Source organism: Crocodylus porosus, unplaced genomic scaffold (assembly GCF_001723895.1).
Source record: "Crocodylus porosus isolate Cpor-Errol unplaced genomic scaffold, CroPor_comp1, whole genome shotgun sequence".
NCBI lineage: Eukaryota > Metazoa > Chordata > Crocodylia > Crocodylidae > Crocodylus > Crocodylus porosus.
In genome coordinates, this window is record NW_017728931.1 from 35,990,206 (window position 1) to 36,016,415 (window position 26,210).

Consider the following 26,210-nt stretch of genomic DNA (forward strand, 5'->3'; position numbering starts at 1 on the left):
CATTTATGACTACAACTTCTGGCAGTAGAAACACTAATATAGACAGTTTATAAGAGAGTAGATAGGTGGTAGGACCCACAATTGGTTCCCTCTTCCTTCAAAATCCGTCTTTTGTGGGCTGAACCAAATCTGTAAGAGGCTGTGAGGGAGGGTGTTCAAAGACCTTGTCTTTGTCACCAAGATCAAATGAAGGCCCAGAAGAAAGTGTGGTGGGGCTGCTGGCAGCTCTCCGGCAGAAAGCAATAGCTCAGCATTTAGGGCTAGATTGACATACCTGCCAACAAAACTCACTACATTGGACTGACTCTTCAGTTAACTGGGATAAAACTCGGGACTGGTCAAACCACAGCAAATCAGGAAAGTTGGCATCTACGATTGCAACAACTATTATTCTTTGCCATAAGAAGGCTCTTCCAGGTCACGTAGATGTGGAGCACTGGTAACCTTGTTGAAACGTGCAGGCACTGTGAGTGGCCAGGGGACCAAGGAGAAGTTGAAACAGCCATAAATAGCTGGTTGTGTTTCTGTCTGTCATGAACTAATGTGGCCTTGGGCAACCTATTTAAGAATGCTTTGTCTTAGTTTTTCATTTATAAAGTGGGGTTTTGAGGATCAGTAGCAGCTTGTACATCACTTTTAACATATAAAACACAACACAAATGCCTTAAGATATAGGCATATATTTGGCACGAGCTGCAAACAGAACACATGGCGCTTTTGTCTCTTTTACTTGCATGTGGTCAACTCAAAAACTTCCAGACTTGTAAGAGCCGAGACTTCCTCTGCAGCCAGTCTCCAATTTGCCTTACACTAGTTTCCTGATCATCATTGGCAGCCATGAGTCATGGGAGACCATGGGGATTGAACCCTTGGCAGGGTACCAGGTACCACCACAGCTTCTTAAGTGGCTGAGGAATCTGATGCGTGACAGGCAGACCCTCTGGCAAGTTGCACATACAAACTTGGTTGAGCTTGCACTAGCATGCTGGGTACGATCTTGTCTTCCCAGTCTCGAACACCTCTTCTCAACCTCACTGTTGACCCTCTCCATCTCAAAGTGATGTAGGCCCTGCTTCAGGACAGGTTTCCACTCGAAGTGGTCCAAAGTGACTGATTCCCAGTGTTGGCCATCGGTGTGCAGCTCACTAAGGTTTTTCTTGCAGACATCAGCAAAACAGAGCTTGGGCTGTCCAAGCTGATATTTGCCAGTGGCCACCACACCCAGAGCACGTGCTTGTATGTTTCCTGATAGACAGAGAAAAAGCCTGTTCCTCTCTTGAGGAGCCATGGAATTGAAGCGAACAATCGCAAGCAAATGAAAATACTGCTTGCTGGGATCAGCTTTATGCTTTTAAAGGAAAAGACCTTTCCTTCAATGGCTCTGAGGAGAGCTGGACAGAGAGGTGAGGGAATTGAATGGCCTGCTGAGTGCACATGAGGCTGTTTGCTGCCTTTATCCCATGCGAGGCTGCACAGAAGCCACAACGAGGACAGTGACAGGGGTCCAGGTGTTGTGGGAAGCCAGGCGGCTCGGGTTACGCGTGCGGGACCAAGCACTGTGCCCTGAGGAGATCAGGGAGGGGCTCAAGCAGAGGCTTGCAAGCGCAGTCTGCACAGGGGCGGTAAGGAAGAGCTGTCAGGGGGCGTGGCCTGAAGGGGCGGAGCTTGTAGTGGCGAGGCTCTGTAGCTGGGGTCTATGAGGAAGTGCCCTCGAGAGTGTGGCCGGGGGGGCGGGGCTTATGGACTCGAGGCTCTATAGGAGGTGGGGGCCTGCGAGTAAGGGGTCTTGGGGCGTGGCTTATGCAAGCAAGGCTCTGTCGTGGGGTCTGTGAGGAAGGTCCCTACAGAGCGTGGCCTGCAGGGGCGGGGCTTACGGACTCCAGGCTCTCGGGGGGTCTGTGAGGAAGGGCCCATGGGTGTGTGGCCCGGGGGGGGTGGGGCTCCGGGAGCGGTCGGTTCGCTTTCCTATAAGTTCGCACAGACAATGGAGTAAATAGCATCTCAGCACGGGAAGTGAATCCCTTCAAATGCTTCACACATTCCTCCGCGCCGGAAGTAGAAAGGACCGTCCTGCCCTTTCACAGAGGTCGCTCTGAGGCAGGGACAGAGAGGTGGGGCAGCTGGCCTGCACTTTGCCTGAGCCTCTGGCACGTGGGGCGGCGGGGAAGGGCGAGTCTGTGTGCGGTGTTGTGGACAGGAACTCTTTTTTTCACTGGGGCGGAGGCACACTTCAAATCTACTTCCGACGAAGCACCGCAACTGCCCACGCGTCACTTCCGGAGAAGAGAGAGAGAGGAAAAGAAAAAAAAAAAAAGTCCCGAAGGGGAAACAAAAACAAACGGGAGGAGCTGCTGCCGGCTCCCCTCGACCCGGCCGCCGCGTTCGGCTTCCCCCGCCCCCGAGCCCCGCCGAGGATGCGGCCCGGCTGCCCCTGGCGCTGAGGCCCCGCGGAGAAAGCGCTGCCGCCCCGAGCCGGGCCCCGCGGAGCTGGTGCCGGGGCCCGCCCCCCCACCTCAGCCCCTCGGCGCCGCCATGTCGGGGGGCGGCGGCGGCAGTGGGTCGCGCTACGCGGCGGAGTTCGTGCCGCCGCCCGAGTGTCCCGTCTTCGAGCCCAGCTGGGAGGAGTTCGGCGACCCCCTCGGCTTCATCGGTCGCATCCGCGGCCTGGCGGAGAAGACCGGCATCTGCAAGATCCGGCCCCCCAAGGTACCGGCGCGGCGCGGGCCGGGGCCGGGGCCAGTTGTTCGCTCTCCCCCCGGGACAGCGCTTGGGGCATGCGCCCCTCCCCCACCCTCCAACCGCTGGCGGGGGCCGTTGGGCGATCCGTTGGCCGGTGCCGGCGCCCCTCCTCCTCCCCCCCTCCTCCCCAACTGCCGCTGTGGGGGGGGTGGCGTTGGGCCGTCGATTGGCCGGGAGCCCTGGTGCTGTGTGAGGGGTGGGGGGAGATGTTTCCCTCTCCCCGTGCTGCTTTGGCTCAATGCACTTCTTTTAAAAAGCAAACATTTAAATGGGGGCAGTGGATGGGCTGAGGATTGGAGCCACCTGCTCCCACAGGAGAACTGGGGCAGAGGTGGGTGGAAGGCCCTTGGGACCCTTCCCCAGACACCCCCAGGTCTTCAGCCCAGGGTGGGAAATAAGAGTAAATCCGAGGTTTAGGTGGCGGAGGGGAGGGGAGGAGCAGCAAGGAGGGGGCATGAAGGTAACCAAGACCCAGCGGCTGAGGAGCCATTTTCGCTTCTGCGCTGTGGGTGGCTGCGATCTGCAGAATGGGTTGGGGGGGGGCAAACCTGACTTCACCTCCACCGAGCTGCACTTCCCAAGTGAAGCAGAGACTGTCACTTGTCTGGTCCTCTGAATTCCAGTAAAAGCAGCTTGTGATCTCCAAGCAGCTTGGCCCTTGCATGTTTACTCATGAGTTGCCTCGCAGGGGTGGACAGCCAGGCTCATTTTAAGATTTACTATTAGAACTGAATTAGGTGCCCAACACTAATCTTACCAATCCCTTATTCTTCTCTTGGCAGTTAGAAAGTAAATATTATACAGTTCTGGTTGGGGCCTTTAAGTGCTGCTGCAGTTCAGATAACTTTTATTTTTCCTTCTCTGCCTGAAATATTTGTGCTTGTTTTATTGTAGGGACTGGCAGGTATGCTGTGTATTCTCCTCAGCTATTGCTTAGAAGTATTCAAACTAAATTAGACTTGCTTGGAAGTTAACACCAAGCTTGAGGGGCAGAGCTGACCCTATCCTTATCCCTGTTATAGTGTATTCCTTATTATGTGCCCAGCATAGCTCGCATCTGTATGTATGTCTTATCTCAAATGCTGCAATTTATTTGAAGTTAGCTATTGGTAAGATTTTTTTTTTTTTTTGAATATCTGTATCTAGAAAATATGGACCTTTTCTAAAAATCCTACAAGGTGGTAGCCCCAGCCTATGTCTGCCTTTGACAATGTGCTCTACATTGTAATACAGTCAAGGTGGTATAAATCTGAATGTTCACCCTTTATTCAACATCTCCATTTTCATAGGCTGTATGGTCAGGTCAGATGACAAGCTTTTATTTAAGTAAGTATGGGGGAAAGCTTATTTATGAAGTTGTTCTGGTTTTAAAAAACAGAAACTTCTGTTGCAGGTCAGAGTGTTCAAAACCCTCAACTTGCTATTTCTGTGATTCACTCTTTGGTAGTTCTTAAATTTTGGGGAGTTTTTTTTGCATTTGTGGAAGAAGTCAAGATTTCTTTTAAGGTGTCAATAACATGTCTGTCTCTCTCTCTTTAGGACTGGCAGCCTCCATTTGCATGTGAAGTACAGAGTTTTCGTTTCACCCCACGAATCCAGCGCTTGAATGAACTGGAGGTGAGCTTTTTCCACTGTTGACACATGTCTGTATTCATCCACAAAGCAATAGGTTTCCTTGCTTAGGATTTGCATTTTGGCAGGCTTCTGGATGGGAGGCATTCAAAACCCACTGACTACATCAGTGTTTGTAATTGGCATTGGCAGTGTTTGGATAAAATAACTCTCTAAGGCTTTGAGAAAAATCTGGTTTTTATTTTAGTACCCAGAATAACTACACAAGTTTTTTGCACTCAACTGGAAATACGGAAAATGAATGCCAAGTACCATGTTGTGTAGTAAGAGCAGTCAGTGTCTAGCTCTCAGAACTCCACAGGCACTGAATAAATTTATTTTTCTTAACATACTGAAGATCTTGCCCCAAATTACCTAATACTTAACTGCCATTATAATGTCCTGTAAAACCTGAAATAAGCTAGTGTTGTTTTTTATGGCTGTAGTCACAATAGGTTAATTTGAGTTTAAAAATAAATCACAAGAGCCTTTTTTAAATTAGTGTAAGTCCTGTGATGTCCATGTTTTTCCAAAGAGCTCGTTTTTTTTCTTCACAGTGGCTCATAGAACCTTACTTTTCCAATATCAAAGCAGCATATGAATTTTGGCTTGTAGATGTGCATTTTTTGTGCAAGAAAGACTGCTGTTGGCTTCAGAGATGCTTAAGGAGACCTTCTTATTTACAGTAGCTTATATTGCAATTCATCTCCTAATTAAAAATATTTTTCAGTTCTTGTCCAAAATGCTTATTTTTAGGAGTTTGCATTTTGCATATTTAGGATTTAAAAAAAGAGAGATTGTTTTGGGTAGGAACTTTGTCTTTTTAAGATCTCAACTATAGAAAGCAAAGAACTCTTTCTTTTTTTTTCCAAATTTATGGCAAATTGTTCCTGTTCACATTTCTGCTTCTTGCTGTCTCACACAGCCGAGGAACAGTAAATTATCATATTATGAATTATGTTATAAGATCCTGAATTGTGTAAAGTTTTGTCTCACTTTTGTCTAGGTTTCTTTTATGTTTTACATGCTTCTTTGCTATTTTTCCCTATTTTAGGCAATGACCAGAGTGAAGCTGGACTTCTTGGATCAATTAGCAAAATTTTGGGAACTTCAGGGATCCAATTTAAAAATACCTGTGGTGGAGAGAAAAATCTTGGATCTGTATGGTTTGAGCAAAGTGAGTAATGGGGTTTTGATGAGGCAGGGGTTTACTTGTTTTATAAGAGGGTGCTTTCTTACTAGAAAGACGGTAAGCAGTATGTTCATGAAAAACAAGGAGGCAAGACACAATATTTTCAGTCAGTAACTGTGAAGAGAGCAGAAAATTTACAAGTATGGTTAGTTATGATTGATTTAATTGCCCGTCATATATCAGGAAAGTTCTCCAAAATAGATGTTATCTGCCAGCTTATTTCTCTATGACTCCCCTAACCTTGTAAGGCAGAGCTGCAGGACATAGTACTTTGCAAGGCTAAGAGCTTATTTACAGTTGATATTTTCTGAATTGGCAATTCCTGAACACCTTATTTGGTATAAGGTTCTGTGTGGACAATCTTAGTCTGGGCCTTATCCTAAGGCCAGATTTGTGCTAGAGACTTGCACTGATTTGTTTATTTATTTTTTATTTTAAACCTTACGGCCGGTGCAGTGTTTTGGCAAAAAGAATGCTTTCAGTGGTACTGTCTACATAAGGAAGGTTTACGAGTAGGCTTAGAGGCAGACAATTTTTTGGTATATGCAAGGGATACAGAAGTGTGCCTCTGACACTGTTGGATCAAAGGACCAGTTTCCAGTTGTTTACCAACATTTACTTATTTCAGATATGATGAAGGTTTAAGAATGCATTGGCAGTCACAGGTGTTAAAGGTTATGCTTTGAAAGACTTTTTCCTGACCAGCCTTATGTGCACTTTGTAGCATATATTGTTGTTGTTGGCTTAGCTTAGTTGACTTTGAAAAACTTTTGAGATTTATTGTCTAGTCAGCCATAGTTTGTTGTGGACTGATGTAGTATATTCTATTTACTGCTACTAGAAATGTTTTAGCCATGAACATGAAATTAGAGGGGGACCTTAGTTCTGCATGAGATAATATTTAAGATGTTTGACTACTTAAAAACATGACTAATATGCTTTTAGATTGCTAAGGTTTTTTAAGTTTAATCATGCAGTTATGTGCTAGGTGTTCTCTTCTCATGGGTATGCTGTGAACTTAAGCAAAGATGTAACTTTTGCTATATATTGATTTCTGTAACTAAGTTGGAAAATAGCTTGTTGTAGTCATGTCAAAACAATAAGCGAGCAAATAAGAGGAAAATGCAGTGTAATTAAAATGTAATTTAACTTTTGTTAACATCTTGGCAGTACAAAGCCATGAACTTGAACTTTTTTTGCTTAAGCAATTACTATATTTTATTGCATATCTTATGCTCCAGAATATAAAAAAGTTGAAAAATTTTAAAAAAATCTTTGTGTAGTAAGTAACTAAGTTGCAGTAGATTGGGAAATGAGCCTGCTCATTGTTTTGTTCCCTGTAGATTGCTGTAGGTTTTCGTTTTGTTTTTACCTGTAAGTGGCAGATTCTGCTCTTATTTTTGTTCTTTTTTCCTTTGCATATTATGTGCATTCCAGTTTTCAGCATCTGTTTTTTGGAGAAAGCATATGTGCCACTGCACTTAAACTAGTCAGTTATGCTTCTGGTTCCATTGCAGTGACATGCTACTTGTTGTGTTTGTGTTTTTTGGTAGTCCTTGGAATGTTAGGTGTACAATTCTTAGCTTTTGTGAGGAGGAAAAAGGAACTATTGTGCAGCCAGTTGTGTAAAAGTACTTTGAATTTTTAAGAACAAATTAAACAAAACCATGGATGATCCTGTATGGAGTTTTAAGCTTTTTGGCAATGATTTTTTTTTTTTAAAAAAAAGGAGAGTAGGAGAAGAAATTTGGTCAGTGTTTCTGAGGAAGCATCTCCAGTGCCACTTTGACTTTCACTTGGTGACAAATGGTCTGTTATTTTTCAAGTTAAATAAAAACTAGTTGTTTGTAGTCAATGTCAGTTTACAGTGTAAACTGAAAGACTAAAACCAAAATGCAGTAGTTTCTTTTCTTGTTATATCAGTTGTGCTGCAGTAACAGTCAGTATTTCCTTTCAACTGTAGTCTTTTTTTTCCATTTTTGGCTTCTCGCAGAATTTCTGTGCTCTGTAGAGTCCAGAACTTCCAAGACTTCACTCTACCTGGGCTCTGTTAGAATTGGCTCTGCTCCTGACCAGACTTGTTTTTTTTTCATCGTGCTACAGGTTTGGGGAGAGCTGACTCTTAGTTTATTCTGTTAGTGGGTTTGTACAGTTTCCAGCACATCAGAGGTAGTGCTTGTTGAACTCTTCCTGCCTGGGACAATATATACCTTATATTCATGTCTCAGCACTGGGGTTGTAATAAATGTATTAAGTGACTGAAACAGATGAAAGCTTATTTGTTGAAGCTCTGGCTCTGCAAGAAGAAAAATGCCATAATGACAGGACTCTGAGGTACAGAGAACTGTCAAATGTTTCATCTGTTGACTCAGCTCCTGGTTCATATGCAGTGGCAAGAGAACATTAAAAGTCTTAAATAACTTTCTTTTTTTTTTTCTTTTTTTTAATTAACTTTGTTTCAGATTGTTGCCAGCAAAGGAGGCTTTGATGTGGTCACTAAAGAAAAGAAGTGGTCCAAAGTGGCTAGTCGGCTGGGATACCTGCCAGGAAAAGGCACTGGATCACTACTAAAGTCTCACTATGAACGGATCTTGTACCCTTATGAGCTCTTCCAATCTGGGGTCAGCCTTATGGTGAGATGCTTCCCTTTCAAAATAGAAAGATGGTACCCAGGCTGCACAGGGAATGTTGTCATTATTGTATTGTAACAGTTTAAGGTTCTGAAAACAGTTTCTTTAAGAAAAACAGTACTTATTTGTCTGTGGCATTATGGAATTAGAAGATGTATTGTGACTGAGTGTATCTACTATTTATAGCTATCTCTTTCTAGGTGTGAGATCAGTCCTACTGGGAGGGGAAAAAAGGGAAAGAATGATGTACTTGTTTAGGAAGATGTCTTTATTTCTCTTGGCTAGGCGGCTGTGGCGATTTGTTTCCTTTATTTCTCACTGCATGGATTAATTTGCACAAATAGCATGTGCAGTACACTGTGACTTCGCTGATAGTCCCATTCCTCAGCAAACAGGATGATTAGCCGATCAGAGAGTTTGATTCCCTGATCAACTAGCCTGGTATCCTTCTGTGCTCTGATCCCTTAGGGTATCCAAAAGCCAAACTTGGACCTTAAGGAAAAAGTGGAAGCTGAGGACCTCAGCTCTGATGCCCAGGCTTCCCCAAAGCAGGGTACAAGAATGAATGTTGCGCTGAAGAGAACCAGACGCGTCAAGTCCCAGGTACCCATGTTGCTTGGCTGCTATAGACAGAGTGCATTTATTCCTTGCACCAGTGCAGTAGCATTGAAAGTGCAACAGCCTTTGTCTGGCTGTGGGAGCCCACTCAAATGCGCCACAAGAAAGTAGTCCTTCCACCTCCTCCCTCAGTTTTTTCTTCTAAAATTCAGAGGTGTGCGTCTCATCAGCCTGGTCCACATATGGAAGTTTCCCTGGCTGAAATGAAAATTCTTTTAAAACTGATTTTAAACTCTTTGAACTTTCACCAGCCTCATGTTGTCTTGTATCCATGAAGCAATTTAAAGGCCTTTGTCTATTCGTATATCAGTCCACATGAAGCTTCAAATTGGGATTTTTAAGCATACGTTTAGTCAAGAAATGCAAGCTTTTGTGTAGACAAGGTTTTACTTGGTGGGGAAAGTGGGGAATTAGGCCTAGTAATCCCAACATTGAGAATTTTTTTCTGAAAAATTCTCAGGTGGAAAGGCTAATGCTGAGTAATTGCTGGCAGCTTCTTTGCAATTCCCCAGCCTTTTCCCTGAGAATTCTTCTTTTATGTGCATTAAATGTGTTGTTGCCTCTGGAACGTTTAGTTTTCTAATAGGCAGTTTCAGAATTCTGTAAAAGATGCCTAATAACTTTCCCCTCAAGGAAAACATACCATGTCAAATGCCAGTGTATCAGAAAATGAACTTGCAGTCTTGGCTTGACTTCTGCTCTTTTTCTTTCACTGCAGTCCTTTAAAGCAAGTTTTTTCTGCTTCTGATAAGTGAGATGCTCACTGCAAAGAGAGAATTTCCTAGGGTTTTTGGCCCAGGTCCATGTGGCATATTCCAGTGGCTCCTTGCTGGTCAGTCTGTGGGGCATGAGTGAAAGCTGGGTATTTTAGTTAATTAAAAAAGGCATGAAGAAAATAGTAAAAGCTAACTTAACATTCTGCAGTTCTTTTCCTTCCTAATGCTGTTAAAACTTTTCTGTCTTTCAAAGTCCACATCTCAGGTAATTTCATTTTCTCCCCTTTTTGCTGCTTATAAAGGCTAAGAGCACCTTGGTTCATGCAGTCAGAATTGTCTTCATCATATCACTTCCTGAGGCAGACTTGCTAATTTTGCATTATGTAACTATATGCGAGCATATCCACTGATGGTCCTAGGCTGTGAAAATTGAAGTTCATTTAATAGGGGTGCACTGATAGGAATTTTGGGGGGGCGATACGGACAGCTAATTTTTTAACGAGCCATATTGGCCAATACTGATCTGATTGCCAATATGCAGCTTGGAGAGCAGTATCCAGCTGGTAAGTCTGTTGTAGTGGAAGAGAGGGTGAGGGAAGGGGCTTGTGGGGGTTAGATCTAGGCCCCTTCAGTGAGGGAGGGAGTGGGGCTAGGGCAGGAGTGGATGCTGCCCAGCTGGAGCAGGGCATGGGAAGGAACCATGAGTGGCTGTTCCAGAGCATGTCCCTGCATCTGTGAATGGGGTGAAGGCGGGGTGCTGCTGTGGGCTGGGCTGGGGCTGCACTTGGGGTGGGGGGCAGCAGCACTGGGAGTAAGGCTACGAGGTGGGGATGGGGGCTGCAGCCAGCCTAAAATTCACCATAGCGTCCCCCTTCTGAGTGCTGCCACTGCCTACCCCAAGTGCAGCCCAGCCCAACCACCAGCTGAGGAGTTCAGCACAGCCCCAGCTTGCAGTAGCAGCTTGTCCTCACCCTGTGCACAGTTCCAGGGGTGCATGTAGTGGTGGGAGCCACCCATGTCCCCGCACCCCCCAAATGAGCTGCTTGTGGTTCTGTCCTGTTCCCTGCCATGCCCTGGCTGGGCAGTGCCTGCCCCAGCCCCACTCCCATTCCCTCCTTCACTGCAGGGGCCTCAGTCTGTCCCCTCTCCCCCTCCCTATTCCACCACAACAGGCTTAGCAGCTGGACCTGGCAGCTCTCCATGCTGCCGGACTGTGCTCCTAGCCACGTGTGAGCTATGTTGTGGCTGCGCATGTGTGCGGGGCAGTTATTGGCCACATCAACCAAAACAAGCTGATTGCCAGTGCTATCAATTTTCCTTATAGGTTCCGATCTGATGTGGGACCGATGTATCGGTGCACCTGTACTCTTTTAGTGATGTTTAGGGTTTGGTCAGTGTTTGTACTGAAGAGTCTGGAGCATTGCAGGAATGTAGAGTTCTTGATCTACTGTAGTGGGTGTTAAGTTATTGTGCCACTTCACTACATTAAGATCTTGTCATTCTGCACAAGAGTTCCCAATTGTTTCTGTGACAGAGTAAGTCTGTCTGGACATGTGTGGCATTACAGGAAGCAGTCTCAGTGAAGCCAGCAGGAACTTGTGGGTGGCAGAACAGAAACAGGTCAGATGCAAAATGCTTGCAAGGGCAGCAGTAAAAGCAGTTAGCTCTTTACTGTAAATAATTATATATACATAATAATGAGTTGTTTGTGCACCATGAACCTCCTCAAAATACCACATGGTACCAGAAGTGGGATGTACACCATGCTGGAGGACCCAGTGAAAGAGGTAACACAGAAATGGCTGCTACAGAGCTTGTGAGACTGCAAGTAACCCTACCACAGCCCTTGAGACTCCAGGGGAGTGCTAAAAATGCCTGGAAAAGGTTCAAACAGCTATTTGAGGTATATATGAAAGCCATGGGGAACAGATAATTGGAAGAAGAGCAAAATATTGCTCTGCTCTTAAATTGCAGGCAATGAAGTGCTGGATGTTTAATGTCAACCGTACAGAAGGGGAAGAGGGGAAATAAGAAAGGCTTGAAGAAATAATGAAAATGTTTTGAAAGTCATTGTGTTCCTAGAAAAAATATTACTTGTAAGAGAGAATTTTCAGATAAGGGCAGAAAAGGAAAGGAAAACAATGGAAGAGTTTGTCACAGCTGGATGAGTCGCTGGGTGGTCTCTGTACATTAGACTGACACCCCCTGGTGCAGCTTGGACCCTGTGTAACTCATAAATCCTTGGGTCCAGCCCATATACCTCATGCCAGCCTGGCATGCTGTCTTGAATCTGGCCCATGTGCCGTATGTTTAACACCCCTGGTTTAAGGTATCTGTGAAAGATTGTAATGGAGGGACCATTCCAGTGCTAAGAGAGTGCACCTTGACTCTTAGATACAAAGGTAAAACAACAGAACAGGACTTCATGGTGGTACACGGAGGAAAGCAATTAGTTTTGGGTTGTACACATGTGAAATACTTGGTCTTATTAAGAGAAGAGGATGCATGTATACCATAGAGAGGCTGAAAGGTGCCGCTGAACCAAACTTCAAGGCACTAATTGCGTCATGTGACGGTGTATTTGCAGGGAATGTGTGTGTCCCAGTGACATACAAAATATGGTTAAGAGAAGATGCAGAACCAGTGATACATGCCACAAGAGAAGTCCCATGTGCCTTAAGAAAAAGACTAGAAGAGCTACACAAAATATGGCAGCAAATGGTACTGTTAGGAGAACAGAAGAAACAAGTCAATTCCCTAGTAACTATAGAAGAGAAAGTAGGGGGACTATGACCGTGTTTTAAACCCAAAGAATTTGAGAAAAAATAAAAAGAGAATGCTTTGACTTACCTAGAAGAAGTAAGCTATTGTTAGAGGTGACAAGAAACAGGTTCTTCTGTAAACTGGATGTGTTGGTAGGATTTTGGCAGATTCCTTTGATCCTTAGTAGTTCCAAGAGCTGCAGCTCTCAGCAGTCCACTTGGAAGGTACTGCTTCCTACTCTTCATAGCCCTTTTGAAGTATGCTGAGCTCTGGAAGTATTTTATTGCAAAAATGAGTCATGCCAGAAGTTCTAGTAGGTGTAAAGGTCTATGTTGGTCACATCATAATCTGGGACAGCAGTGCCACTGAACATAAGGGGGACAGAGAAAAGTATTAGTTATTGCAAGAATTACCAGTGTTAATTTGAGTAAAAATAGTTGTCAGTTTCAGATAACAAAAATACTGCATTTGGGTGACCACTGGCCTCAAGAGGAATCTTACCTGATGACTCAAAGGTTCTGGTGATACGGAACATGCCAAAACCTGAAGCTAGAAAAGGATGTCAAAGATTGCTAAGACTATTGCATTATGTAAGCAGCTTTATCCCTAACTGTATAACTCGCACAACTCGCTTAAAGCAACTTTTCCATAAAGGCATTTAATGGGTCTGGATTCTAGAGCATGAAAGTGAATTTAATGATCTAAAACGCATATTGACATTAGCCCCACTGCTACAATTCTTTAACCCATTAAAAGACATCAGACACAGAAGCTTCATAAAATGTGTTGGAAGCAGCAATATTATAGCATCATGAAACTGTTTGCCAGTCTCATGTGCATCTGGGGCTATGACAGCTGCAGAAAAAATATATGCACAGATTGAAAAGGAGACCCTTGGCTTAGTTTATGGATGGACAAGACTCCATAACTTACTGTGTGGTTGGAGATTCACTGCAGAAACAGATCATGAAACACTGATTGAAATATTCAGAGAAGCACTTTGAGATGTGCCCCCAAGGATTCAGTGATTACATCTTAAATTACAAAAGCATGATGTGACCCTGGAGTTCCAACCTTGATGCCACTTAGTGATGGCAGACACTTAAAAAAAAAAAAAATATTACCCCTTATCAAACAATTCACAATCTGATCATCTGGAGCAAATTATAACCATATGTATGAACATGATTTAAAGCATCATTCAGTCTATAGAATCATAGAAAGACAGAATTGGAAGGGACCCCAGGAAGTCATGTAGTCCAACCCCTCTGCTCAAAGCAGGATCATCTCCAACTAAGTCATCTGAGCCAAAGCTTTGTCTAGCCAGGCTCCTTGTTCTGTCATCTGCAACTACTGCAGACAATCTAGCTCCATCCTCTTTTGAACCCTCCTTCAGGTAGTTGAAGGCTGCTGTTAAATCCACCCCCTCCTCGTCTTCTCTTCTCTAGACTAAATAAGCCCAGTTCCCTCAGTTTTTCCTCATAAGTCATGTCCTCCAGCCCCCTCAACATTTCTGTTGCCCTCCACTGGACTCTCCAAATTGCCCACATAGTTTCAGGGCAGGGCATGACTGAATGCAGTACTCTAGATGTGGCCTCACCAGTACTGAATAAATGGGAATAATCGCTTCCCCTGACCTAATGGCAACATGCTTAACAATGCAGCCCAGTATGCTGTTAGCTTTGATGTTAGCCTATGACTGTTCTCAGTGGTGGCAGTTAACAGAACAAGGAGCAACAGTCTCAGGTTGAAGCAAGGGAAGTTTAGGTTAGATATTAGGAAGTTTTCTTACTCGGAGAGTAGTAAAACACTGGAACAGGTTATCTAGAGTGCCGGTAGAAGCTCCATCCTTAGATGTTTTCACAACCTGGCTAGACAAAGCTTTGGCTCAGATGACTTAATTGGAGATAGTCTTCCACGTTTGCTGTAGTTATAGAATCATAGAAAATTAGGGTTGGAAGGGATCTCAGGAGGTCATCTAATCCAACCCCTTGCTCAAAGCAGGACTATTTCCACAGTTAAAAAGGAATAAATGCAAATGTGGGAAGATGCACAGTGGGCAGTTAAAGCTAAGCTAATCCCGGGGGAGTTCTATGTGTAAAATTGCATGGGTGCGTAATTCCCCGGTGCATAATTTAGGCTTTGCTTGCAGGGACCCTGTGTTAGAAGCTGTGAAACTGGCTTCATCATAGCAGCACACAAGTTAACTAGTAGGAGCTTGCACATGAGGCAGCCTGGCAGTTTGAGGGTTGCTAATCCTTCAGCGCCGTGTCCTGAGGGGCATTGCTGGACTTGATGATCTTGTGAAGTCTCTTCCAGCCCTAAACTCCTGTGAATCTGTGAGTCACCTCCATCATATACTGTGATCAGAGATGAAGGCCAAATTGTAAAGGAATTCCAGACATCTGCTCAAAATCCCTGACAATGAGGATGATATGAGTGAAATAGAACCAGGAACACTGGTTGGAACTAATTGGCAAGTTAACCCAGAATCTGCCTGAGAGAGAGAACTTGAAAGTACAGACAAAGATATTGATAAACAGGGCCTGTGATGCAGTAAAGCTGGAAGATTGCCAAAATGTCCAAAGAGATTTTTTGAGACTCATTAGTTTGAGTGTTTATAATAATTGATTTCTTAATGCAGTTACTCTAGTTTGGAATTTTATAAAAAGGGGAGTATGTGACAGAGTGTCCAGGAAGTGTGGCATTCCAGGATACAGCCTGGGTGAGACTAGCAGGAACTTCCAGGTGGCAAAACAGGAATAGGCCAGGCCTTGCAAGGCCACAAAACCTTTGCAAGGGCAATAGTAAAAACTGTTACCTCGTTATTGTAAATAGTCGTATATAATTTTTTTTGTCTGTAATAGAGTTATTTGCATTCCACGGGCTTAATCAATATACCACAGTTCCAGTAAAATAATATTGTTCTTCTGTACCCCCCAACACTATTTTGTAGCAGTTTCTTCATTCCATTTAAGAGGGGAGAATTTCAATGATGAGTGAGTGATCTGTTGTACAATATGCAGTGCTCTTTATTTTTTTTTCTTTACAAAAAATGACACTTATGAATTCTAGTCTCTGGGGAACAGTCCATTCCCTTAATCAGGAGAAATTCAAGTAAATAGGTTTTGACATACAGCAGAGGGCCTTATTGAACTCATTAGACTAGCTGTGGAACTGGGTTTCAGAGCAGAGGCCTGTCTTTCATTCCCCTAGTGAGAACTTCCCCCCCAGTGTCCCAAATCAAAGGATTTTACAGAATGTTGCAGACTTCAAAGAAGCACCACCACAGAAATTGAAGCAGAATAATTTCTATCACAGTCAGGCCTCAAGATATGTAAGTCTTCATAGTGTAAAATGAATATTTAGATTTGTACCAGAAGTCAATCGGATACCCTTCGGAGCACAAGTAATAATGCCTCACATGTGAATGTACAGTAACTAAAAGTTAGGGTGTGTGAAGATTCAGGTGCTGATTCAATTCAGAGGAGATTTGGCTTGATTTGGTGGCCAAATCTCCAAATCCAAATCAAATCAGGGGACCAGTAAAAATGTCCAAATCGATTCAAAGCTCTCTGGATCTTCGGAAAAGATTCGGAGAGCTTCAACAATTCCAACAGTCCCCGTCCACTGCAGCAGGGATCTGGAGCTGGACTCCATGCTGGTAAGTAAGGGGTGGGGAGGGGACCATGGGGGGGACCCCTGCCAGGCCCCATCCCTGCCTGCTTCCCCAGCCACACCTCCGACCACTGCCTGCTCCCCAGGTTCCCCCCTCCCCTCCCCCCCATGGCTGCCTTGGCTGTCCCAGCTCCTGGTGTTTTAAAACTAAGCCCAACTCATCAGGTGCTGCTGGGGGGTGGGGGTGATTCCCTGCTGCTCCATGCTGTGTGGGGGGCTCTGCCATGAGCCCCTCAACCCCTTTCTTCCCCCCCCCCACTCCTCCAACTCCTCTTCCCCCATGGCTGCATTGTGGGGGGCAGCTCTGGCCCTTTAAGAAAATAAAATGAGAAAAACCTCAGGACTCACTGGCTCCTGCAGCGGCCTCTGGTCTCTGGGGGCTCCTGGCAGAGTCTTCCTTGCGGGTTAGCGGGGATTGCCCCCTGCTGGGCAGGAACTGATGAGTTTGGGGATTTTTCTTTTTTTTTTTCTCTCCTTAAAGGGTCGGGAGCTGGGGCAGACAGGGCAGCCATGGGGGAGGCTGGGATAATGAGGGGGGAGGGTTGGGGGGCTTGTGCAGAACCCCGCATGTGGGGGGCAGCAGGATCTCACCCCCCCACCCCTCCCTCCCGGGTCCTAGCAGCACCCAGTGAGTCTGGGCTTTTTTTGTTGTCACAGGGCTGGGCAGGGCAGCCATTGCTGGGGCTGGGAGAGGAGGCAGGGGATGGGCCTGGCTGATTCGGAGATTTGGCAGCATCAGAATTTCCAAATTGGATTCAATTGAATTGATTCAGGACTGTGATTTGAATTGCCGAATCGAATCACTGTCCCCTGAATTGACTGAATCCAAATCTGAAGCAAATATTAGCTGCTTTGCACAGGCCTACTGAAAGTCTCTGTATTCTTTCCTGGCTCATGCTCTCGGTTAGGTCTATGTAGGGTGTACTGCAGTAATCCTAAATGCAGGTAGAAGGTATAGCCGATACTGGTGGACTGCATCTAAGCAAAGTTTCTAAATAGGAAACAGTTCTTTTTAAAAAAGTGTCCTGAAATAATAAGCTAGCTACAAATGTGAGATCAATGGAAATGTGGATCCAGTGACCAAAAGCCTATGAAGTAAACCTAAGAAACTGCTTACAGAATGCACTAGTACAAGAGTGCCATTTTTCAGGAAGTCCTTTTTTTTTGAGGTATTGGAGGGAAGTTGCCAGAGAAGAAAGAATTACAATCCTCTAGTTAAAGAAGGCTTGGAAGGCTTTGGATAGTTTAATTAAATTACAACTGACAACAAGTTCCCTGAAATAAAACAGAAGGAAAAGAAGGATGCCCTTTTTTGTGAGCAACTAGTCAGGCTCATTTTTCCCTTTACTACTATTGGATATGGTGGGAAAGACAAGCAATTAACAATTTTCAAGAAAAAGAGGATGGTAATGAAGAAGCAGAATTAATACTAGAAAATAAAAATGGTGTTACATATTTTGTGGGGAGAAAAAAAAAGGTTGAGGGAAGGTGGGTCACTCTGAATGAGAGGGACTAAGTTAATTGAAAAACAGTTTAGGTACATTTTCTGTTCAAACTTTTTGGTAAATTAAGTAATTAGGAAAGACCTACTTTTTTTAAAGATCATTATTAGGGTTGGAAGGGACTTTAGGAGGTCATCTAATCCAAGCTCCTGCTCAAAGCAGGACCATCCTCAACTATATCATCCTAGCCTAGGCTTTGTCCAGCTGGGTCTTATAAACCTCCAAGGATGGAGATTCCATAACCTGTCTGAGTAGCTCGTTCCAGTGCTTTTGTTACCTTCTTAGAGAGAGGGTTTTTTTTTTCTGATATCTAACCTAAAGTTCCCTTGCTGCAACTTGAGACCATTGCTCCTTCTATTATCTGCTGCCACTGAGAACAATCAGCTATGTCCTCTCTGTAACCACCCTTCAGATAGCTGGAAGTTGTTATTAAATCCCCTCTCAGTCTTCTTTTTGCTAGACTAAATAATCCCAGTTCCCTCAGCCTCTCTTTTGAAGCCCTGTTCCCCAGGTCCTATCATTTTCATTGCTGTCTGCTGGGCTGGGGATTTTCTCCAGTTGGCCACATCCTTTCTGTAGTGGGGGGCAAAACCTGGATACAGTACTCCAGATTTTGCTTCACCAGTGCTGTGAGAGAAGTAATTATTCCCCTCTATAATCTGCTGGCAACACTTCTACTAATGAAGCCTTGTATGCTGTTAACTTTCTTGGCAATAAGGGCACACTGTTAGCTTGTATTCGTCTTGCTGTCCATTGTAATCCCCAAGTGTAGATCAGGTAGGGGAATGCTTAAAAAGCCAAAACCATCAGGATGCAGCCTGGGCTCCTCAGTGATTTGGATGATAAATTTACCAATCCACTTTTAAATTCTGAAAAATAATGGTAATGAAAAAATCATGATGACATTAAAAAAAAGATGCTATTGAAGGGACACTAACCTCAAATTCTGGAGAGAAATTTTTTAAACACTTTAAAGCAGACCTGGGTAATACATCTGCCCTGAGTTCCCATACAATTTTTTAAGGGTTTTATGTCATTTTCATATTTTGAAAACCTTCCTCTGCTTTTTGCAGTGTAGAAGATTCTTAGAGTAGAATCTAGCTATACATGGAAACAATGATACCTACTATAAAAAAGTGCAGGTAGTTGCATAAAATAGTACTGTCCCAGAGGGACAATGAGAGGGGAGTGGGAGACCCCTCTGTTGGCATGGGTCGCAGTAGAGACAACCTGCCACAATGCCAAGAAGAAAAGCCCTGATAACAGGGCAAACTTACTGCCCACAGGCACAGCTGGGCTGAATGAGTCCCAGAGGGGCAGAGTGTCCGTGCAATTCATCAGCTTCTTTTCCCTGCGACTGGGGCTGATGTGCCCTGATGATGTCATCAAGGAACACCATACGGCAGGGATAAAAGCTGGGAACAGGAAGGCAGCAGGGGGACAGCTGTGGGACCACTAAGCCAAATGAAAACCCCGGACATGGCTAAGGACGGGCTGTAGAGGGACCCAGTCAGAGGGTCCAAGGCCTGATTTTAAAGGGCCACACCACCCTGGACGGTGAGGGAGTCAGTCAGGAGGAGAACGCTGAGAGATAGCAAAGCCGGCAAACGTAGGATGTGTGAATGGGAGTGGGCAGAGGCCCCTCCCTGGAATTTTGGTTCTTTAGTTATATTTTAGTTACCTTGAAACTCCCCCCTGCCCCCTTGGCAGATGCCAAGGGTGAGCAAGCCAGGGCCACTCAGAAGAGCCCAATGCAGATAGGCTAGGCACACCAGTGAGGTCATTGGACCGCCTGGGCAAACCTGGGTGGTGGGAAAAAAGACTTGCCAGCACTGAGGGCCAGAGAGGGAGGGGGGGGTACCACAACAAGGCGGATCAGAATCAACCATCATTCGGCTGCACTGATAGGCTGGTGCATGACTAGTGTGTAGTGGAGGTGGAGCCCCAAGAATGATCTCTAGTGTTGATGTCCAGCATGTTCCCCATGAAGGAAGAAAGGCCTACTACTGAACAGAACACCCAAGCTGTGGCAGGCCCCCAAGACCGGGGTATTCCCTATGGAGAACGTGACACCGCGTCGCAACAACTGGAGCCATCTGTGTGACATACCCCTAGGGTGTGCTCCAGGGCCTCATGGGAGAGGCTCCATGAAGTTAGGCGGGCACAAGTACAAATGTAATAATTTTTGCTTATAACCTTGGACACTGCCTGTATCAATAGTCACAAAAATATTGTGTGGGGTTCTTTTTTCCCTCAGCTTTATAAAGGTCACCTTATAAGGATAAGGCACTATTTCTGTAGAACCATAATTTGATCATGTTATACTGTTGCCCCATTGTGATTTCTTGGGCCTTATGGGTGGCACGGCCTGTTGGGGATGTAGCCCCTCCCCTCACGACTTTGATGTTAAGTTATCAAGAGAGGGGGGTTCAGTGGAGATCTTTCTGGGGAGGCTTCCTGACAAGGCACTACTCACGATTGTTTGGCATGATGTTCCATGGGGCTCTGCCTCCCCTACACCCTGTCCACTCGCCAGCTGGATAGGTGGTGGTGTGATGGTGGTTTTGGCTTCGCAGGCTTGCCCTTCTGCCTGCTCCAGGTGGGGGGCCCACGTTGGAGGGCTCAGTCAGCTCTTGTCCCTCTGGTGTTGAGGCCCCAATCTTCTTGCTTTGTCACTTTGTTTTTTTTCCTCTCTACTTTTCCTTTTCCTGTTTTCCCTCAGAAGAAATACTCTTCTGGGGAGGAGGGGGATGGGGAGCTGCCTCCTTTCCCCCTGCCTCCTACCTGGGACTTAAATGCCTCCCCAGCTCTGCCTCCGGCAGGGGGCTGAAGTGCTTCCCCTGCTCTGCCTCTGGCAGGGAGCTTGTGGATTTCCCCTGCCATGCTCTCCAGTGCTGCTCCGGCAGTGTCACTCCTCTTCCCTGCAGGAGCCTCAGCACATCTGGTGTGCTGTCCACCTACTCTCTCTCCCTCTGGCTCCTCCCTTGCCTGGGGTCTGTTGGGGCTTTTGTACTGGCCGCTGCGGTTGGTCCAGCTCTTCCCCACGCAGGGAACAACCGATTAAACAGCTGGCATAATAACGCTGGCTCGTGTGGCTGCGGCCACGGTCCGGCTCCTGCACTGATGGGCCGGCAGCAGGTAAGTTCTCCCTGTGGGGGGTCTGTTTCTGGGTTTTGGGACCCGTGGAGCTCTCCTTTGCCCCTTTGAAAGCCTGTGGGGACGTGTCGCCACCACACCCATATGAAGGAAACCCTTGCCCCTTCCTCCCCCTCTTATCTCATTTAACAATTTTGGGAGAGTGGAGGAAATAGAAAAGTCTGTTAAACTTGCTTCATTGTAAGCTCTCAAATGTTCTAGGTAGGGATAAGAAGGTTGTGTGCTGGCATGTGCAAAAACACAAGTGTCACCTGAGTTATTAAAATAGAATCTCTTTCTAAAGGTATACAGTGTGTGACAGTGGTGTGTGTAATATGTTGCAGTTATAGCTGTGGTTACCATTCATTTTTGTGCTAGAGTGCTTATTTGATGAAGGTGTTTAGGCACGTCACTTTTTGTTATCTCTTGGAGGTGGAAGCAAAGGCATTATTCACAAAGTATTGGAGGGCATTAGTGGCATAGATTATGTGAAAGTGGTTAACTTTTTTTTAAGTTATGCTCACTTAGAAGTATGGTGGAATCAGAAAAGTAGTATGGGTTTATAAGTCTAGTCATAAGCTGGCTTTGTTACAGAATTGCAAAACTAATGCTTGAAGGTATGTTTGTATTTTAATAAAGTCTATAATATTCAAATTCATTTTTCAAGTAGAATTGAAGATCATCTTGGATTACAACAATGGAAGGGGCAGCGTTGCAGGAAGTATTAATAAACCGTAATGTGAAACAGGATTGTACTGGGTTGGGGAATGTAATCTGACACTAGGAAAATCTTTTAAGTTTCATTGTATTTGTTTGCAGTAATCAACTCAGAGTGAGTAAATTGTGTTTAGAAAACAACTTTCAGGTAAAATTAATATTAGCTTTGATTGTAATATGTCAAAATGTTGTTACTTAAGTAACCTAATATAGCAAAATAATTTTTTGTGTACTTCATAAATGAGTCTTCTGCATAGTGAATATACACACTTTCCCATTATAATTGATCCATTGACTCCTTGCTTTCCTTTTATGAACAAAGAAGGTGAACTGCAAATCCTTAAATGTAGGCAATAAACTTCAAAAAATCAGGACTTAATATCAGGATGGATTTAATAAAAGTGAACTTTTTAAAAAAAGTTCAAGTTGATTGTATCTCTTTACAATGGGAGGAATTGCTGTCACTAGTTGGGACACCAGTACAGTATAAATTATTCATGCAGATGGGAATACAAACAGAAGACAGTTAAATATTCTGTGCTGAATATCAATATGATGCATAGGTAAACAATCCATAAACAAATAATTAAATAGAAGGGAGACATTTGGACAAGAGTACTATTGAAATGAATGATGGTGGCTAGCAAATGAGGCTTAAGTATTCAGTTTATTTTGGCAGCCAGAAAAGCCAGTGATTGAACTGAATACATGACAGTCCTCTTCATAGTTTCATTGCAGCTGTACACAGATCTGTGGGGAACTCCAAAGACTGGATGACAAAGTGCAGGCAGGCTGGACCTGTCCCACAGGCTAGGGGTTGAGTACCCCTGAGTTAGTACTTAATGAACATAACTGCATGGTGTCATGGATTTTTAAAAGCTTTTTAAATAAGTATTTGTTATTTTAATGGACTGACTTTTTTGAACATTTTGCAGGAGTGATGGGTCTTAAGAGGAAGGTCCTGAATGAAAAAAATTCAGTAACAAGTGCCTGAAAAACTTTGCAACATTAGAGAGGCAGTGTGGAAAGTCACAAGGTGGTTGAGAGACTTGGTAGATAAAAGGGGCACCTAGAATCCTGTCACGGTTTTTAGGGTTTTGGCAATGATGCATAAAATAAAGTTGAGGAAGTAGGAGGGGATCAGTGATGGGTCATCATCAGGAATGAATGGGTAAGACCAAGAGGTGCATTGATACATTGTACCGATATCTGATTGGTACTGATCTAAAGAAAATTTACTATATCAGATATTGGCCCAATGGGGCTGATAATTTGGCTGATAAATGCTTGTACTGTGCGCAGCTGCAATGCAGTGAGGAGCAGAGCTGGCAGCATGCTGAGCTGCCTCCAGCTGTTTAGTCCAGTGTGGTAGGAGGGAGGGGGAGGGAAGGTGCGTGGGACAAGTTGATCGACGCCCCTTGTGGTGAGGGAGGGTCAGGCGCTCCCCAGGTGGGATGGGCATGTGGGGGAGTTGGCTCCTGCTGCTGCGTATGCCCCCTGGATCTGCGCAAGGTGGGTCAGGGTGGGCTGCAACTGGTGCTGCGCAGGGCTCTTGGGGGGGCGGGGGGGGCGGGGCTGGACTCAGAGCAGGCACTGGCAATGCTGGGAGGATGCTGCATACACCCCAGATTTTGTTGCTGCTTTGCTCTTAGTGCCGCTGCTGCCAGCCTGGCTTTTCCCAGTGTGTGGGTGGAGGCAGGTTGTTGAGCCAGAGCAGCACCGAGCAGCTGGCAATGGTGACACTGGGAGCAGAGCAGCAGCAAAATTCAGGATGGATGCAGCATCTTCCCAGCGCCTCTGCTGCCTGCTCTGAGTCCAGCCCTGCCAATAAGAGCCCCGCACAGTGCTGGCTGCAGCCTGCCCCGCACAGCTCTGGGGGGCACACTCCTCCCCTGTGCGCTTGCAGGGTTCAAGGAGCAGCAGGAGCTGCCCCCCCTACCCAGCTGCAGTGCCCCCATGCCCCCCTTGCCTGGGCAGTGCCTGCCCCTACCCCCTCCCTCCCCACAGGGGACATTGATCTTCCCTCATGCTCCTTCCACCACACTGGATTTACTAGCTGGAGGCAGCTGTATCGGAAATTGGATTGGTACGGGCCTCAAAAAACTATATCGATACACCCCTAGAAAAGCCTAAACAAGATTCCAAGACATTTCATTGACTGAATCTAACTTGTAGTATGCAGATATGCTTATAGATTTTGTACCTATTGATGGTTCACATTGCTAGGGATATGACTGGGGACACGCAAAGAAGGAAGAGTTTAGAGGTATAAGTAGACGTTGAAGAGAGGAGACGGGAAAGAAAGCTGTTTATACTGACTTGCTATTTTTTTATTTGCAGACAGAGACGGGGGAAATGAGTAGAAATACTGAACTGAAGAAGCTGCAGATCTTTGGAGCTGGACCCAAGATGATGGGATTGGCATTGGGATCAAAAGATAAGGAAGGTAAGTAAGTCTCTGTTGCTGTTGTAAGATGGGAAGGACTAGTTAGTCTGAAACAGTCCTTTGAAACAAACCTCTGCTGTCTCCAGACACAAGTGGGAAGAGATTAAAGTGGGGCAACTGTAACAGGGCAAAGGAGGTTAAAACTTTTTTTTGTTTTTTGAGAAGGATAATGAAACCCAGGATAACTAACTGGTTTTGTAGGATTGTTCCTACGTCTTGATACTGAGTTAGTTCTTTATATGGTTAAACATGAGCATCAACCAGCTGCTGCACAAATTAATTGCAAATGAACTGAATTAGAAAAGTGGTGCATTAATTTTAAGAGCATTCATTTTTGCTGAGCGTGTGGTTTGAGAGTATTGCAATATGTTTCATGGGGTGACTGGATCACTTGTTAAGATCAGCAAGAGATGTTTTACCCTTCCTCAGTTACACAGCTTTGGTGCTAATTATCCAGGTGCAACAACCCATTCTTGTTTTTCTTGGAAGCATTGGATAGTCTTTGCTGCTTAGAGGCAGGATATTACATGATCTGTGCGCTATGTTTAATTACATGACACTCTCTTTGCTCCAAGATGAGGTGACTCGAAGACGCAAAGGCACCAGGTCGGAAGCCTTTGGTATGCAGATGAGGCAACGCAAAGGGACGCTCTCTGTCAACTTCGTAAGTTTAATTCCTTTGCTCTTAAGTAGGCAAGCATAGGAAACTCAGCTATTTTACCTTCATGTGCCTTAAATGACTATAGTTGAACACAGAAGTTGCACTTAAGTGCCATTTTTTACACTTGCACAGTATTTTTTTGGTTCAGTTTCCAGTGACATTACTATATTTGCCCCATGTTTCCCTTTTGATTATGCTCAGAAGTGTCTAGTATGGCCTTACATGGTCTGTGGCAGAATAGGATTGTGTGGGTAGGTTCATTAACTGTGTTAGTGTGGTTGGAAAAAAACTGTGCCTAGGAACTGTTTAATTCAGGTGGAGGAAAAGGTGGAGGAAACCCTGCCCACTTGGTTGGTTGGTTGGTTTGTTTGTTTGTTAAGCTCAGTAACTCAGACGCACACTTAGATCTATCTTGCTTGGAGTTGGCTTCAAACCTTCATCTTTTGCCTTCCAGCAAAGTGCTTTAACTGCCAGCAGTGGGTTAGGCTGGGGGTGGCTGCCTCTGACAAGAGTGCCGCAACTGGCATGGGCAGCATCTGTGTGTAGCAGATCCGGAAGGGGACAGGAAGCAGAAGGCAGAGCAGGAGATCAGGCAGGGAGTATAGGGCAGGGAACAGAGTAGAAAGCAAAGCAACAGGTCAGGCAGGGGAAGGGGTTTGGAATATCACTTAGGGTGGTTATGGGCCTGTGGCACACCTGCCAAAAAGGTTGGTCCTCCCTGGGCCAGACATTGCTTAGAGGACCCTCTTGAAGCTATCCCATTGAACAGCCAAGAGGAGAAGATGTGAAGCCAGGAAAAGAACAAGCCAGAGGGAAGAGCCTTTCAGTAAGAGGCATACCACCCTGGAGTGTAGGGGCCCTGGTTCTGGCTTCTTCTCCAGCCCCTGCTCCCAGTGGCTTTTGCATCTAATAAGCTCTGCAAAAAATGGATAAGCAGTAGTGGCATAGCTTCTGTCCCAGAGGGTGCCGGGGCCAGAACCTGGGGCCCGGTCCTGTGGCATTATGGGAATATTCAGAGGTGTTCTGATCCTGTGCTAAGTGGGAATGCCATGTAAGTACCAAGATAGTATCAATTACAGAAACCAGAGGATTAACTTTCTCTAAAATTGCCATTTTGAGTTTTAACTTCTTATTTTGTAAGCTGTCCAGATAAAACATAAAGGAAAGCTTTCAAGGAACGATATAAAATCTGTATAGCTTTCTGATACTTGAATATAGGAAAACAGGTATCTAGTTGCTTTTATGTTCTTGGAGAACTCAAGGCCTTGTTTTTAACCTGCTGCACTTGGCTCGTATACTACATTGCTGAATAGGGATTTGTACTTCTAACATATTAGAAAAAATAAGGCTTAGAGACTGTTCAAAGCAGCACGCTGAGTATGTAAAATGCATTATTTTTTTTCTTAGCTTCAGAAAATATTTCCAAAGTGTATTGCGACTAATTGAGACTTTAGTCATCGAGGGCAAAAACTGCCTTTAGCAGAAACGCTAGTAATCTTTTAGATGGTAAAATGCCTCCTGGGATAAATTATAAGAGGCACAAACTGCAAATTTGCAACAATAGATGGATGCTTGAAAGCAGACAACCATGCTAGTATGAATAGGCTTGAGCTTGCCTGAATTAAAAAACTAAAAAAACTTGGGTTTCATTGGTACAGTAAAAGCTCTGTTATCTGGCATCCCCCAGGAATTATCATCTTTTTTTCTTTTTTTTTTTTTTTACCCATTTCAGTCCTGAAAATGTCACTTTTTTGGATGGTGCTTTTCATGCAGGGCTTCTGCCATGTCAGGTTTTTTTTGTT

General features: G+C 44.9%; 1 protein-coding gene across 3 annotated transcripts in view; it reads left to right on the forward strand.

Annotated features, from left to right (window-relative positions):
- The first annotated feature begins 2,136 nt into the window (after positions 1-2,136).
- Positions 2,137-26,210, forward strand: part of KDM5A (lysine demethylase 5A) — an 83,785-nt gene continuing 59,711 nt past the window's right edge. Inside the window, exons 1-7 of one of the 3 annotated variants that reach the window (XM_019544584.1) lie at positions 2,137-2,706; positions 4,279-4,356; positions 5,405-5,527; positions 8,005-8,175; positions 8,641-8,775; positions 23,642-23,747; positions 24,323-24,411. In XM_019544584.1, the coding sequence (XP_019400129.1) occupies positions 2,533-2,706; positions 4,279-4,356; positions 5,405-5,527; positions 8,005-8,175; positions 8,641-8,775; positions 23,642-23,747; positions 24,323-24,411 (876 nt within the window). In that variant the 5' untranslated portion in view covers positions 2,137-2,532. The remainder of the gene's footprint in view (positions 2,707-4,278; positions 4,357-5,404; positions 5,528-8,004; positions 8,176-8,640; positions 8,776-23,641; positions 23,748-24,322; positions 24,412-26,210) is intronic. The other 2 variants (XM_019544583.1, XM_019544586.1) reach the window with 2 other exon arrangements.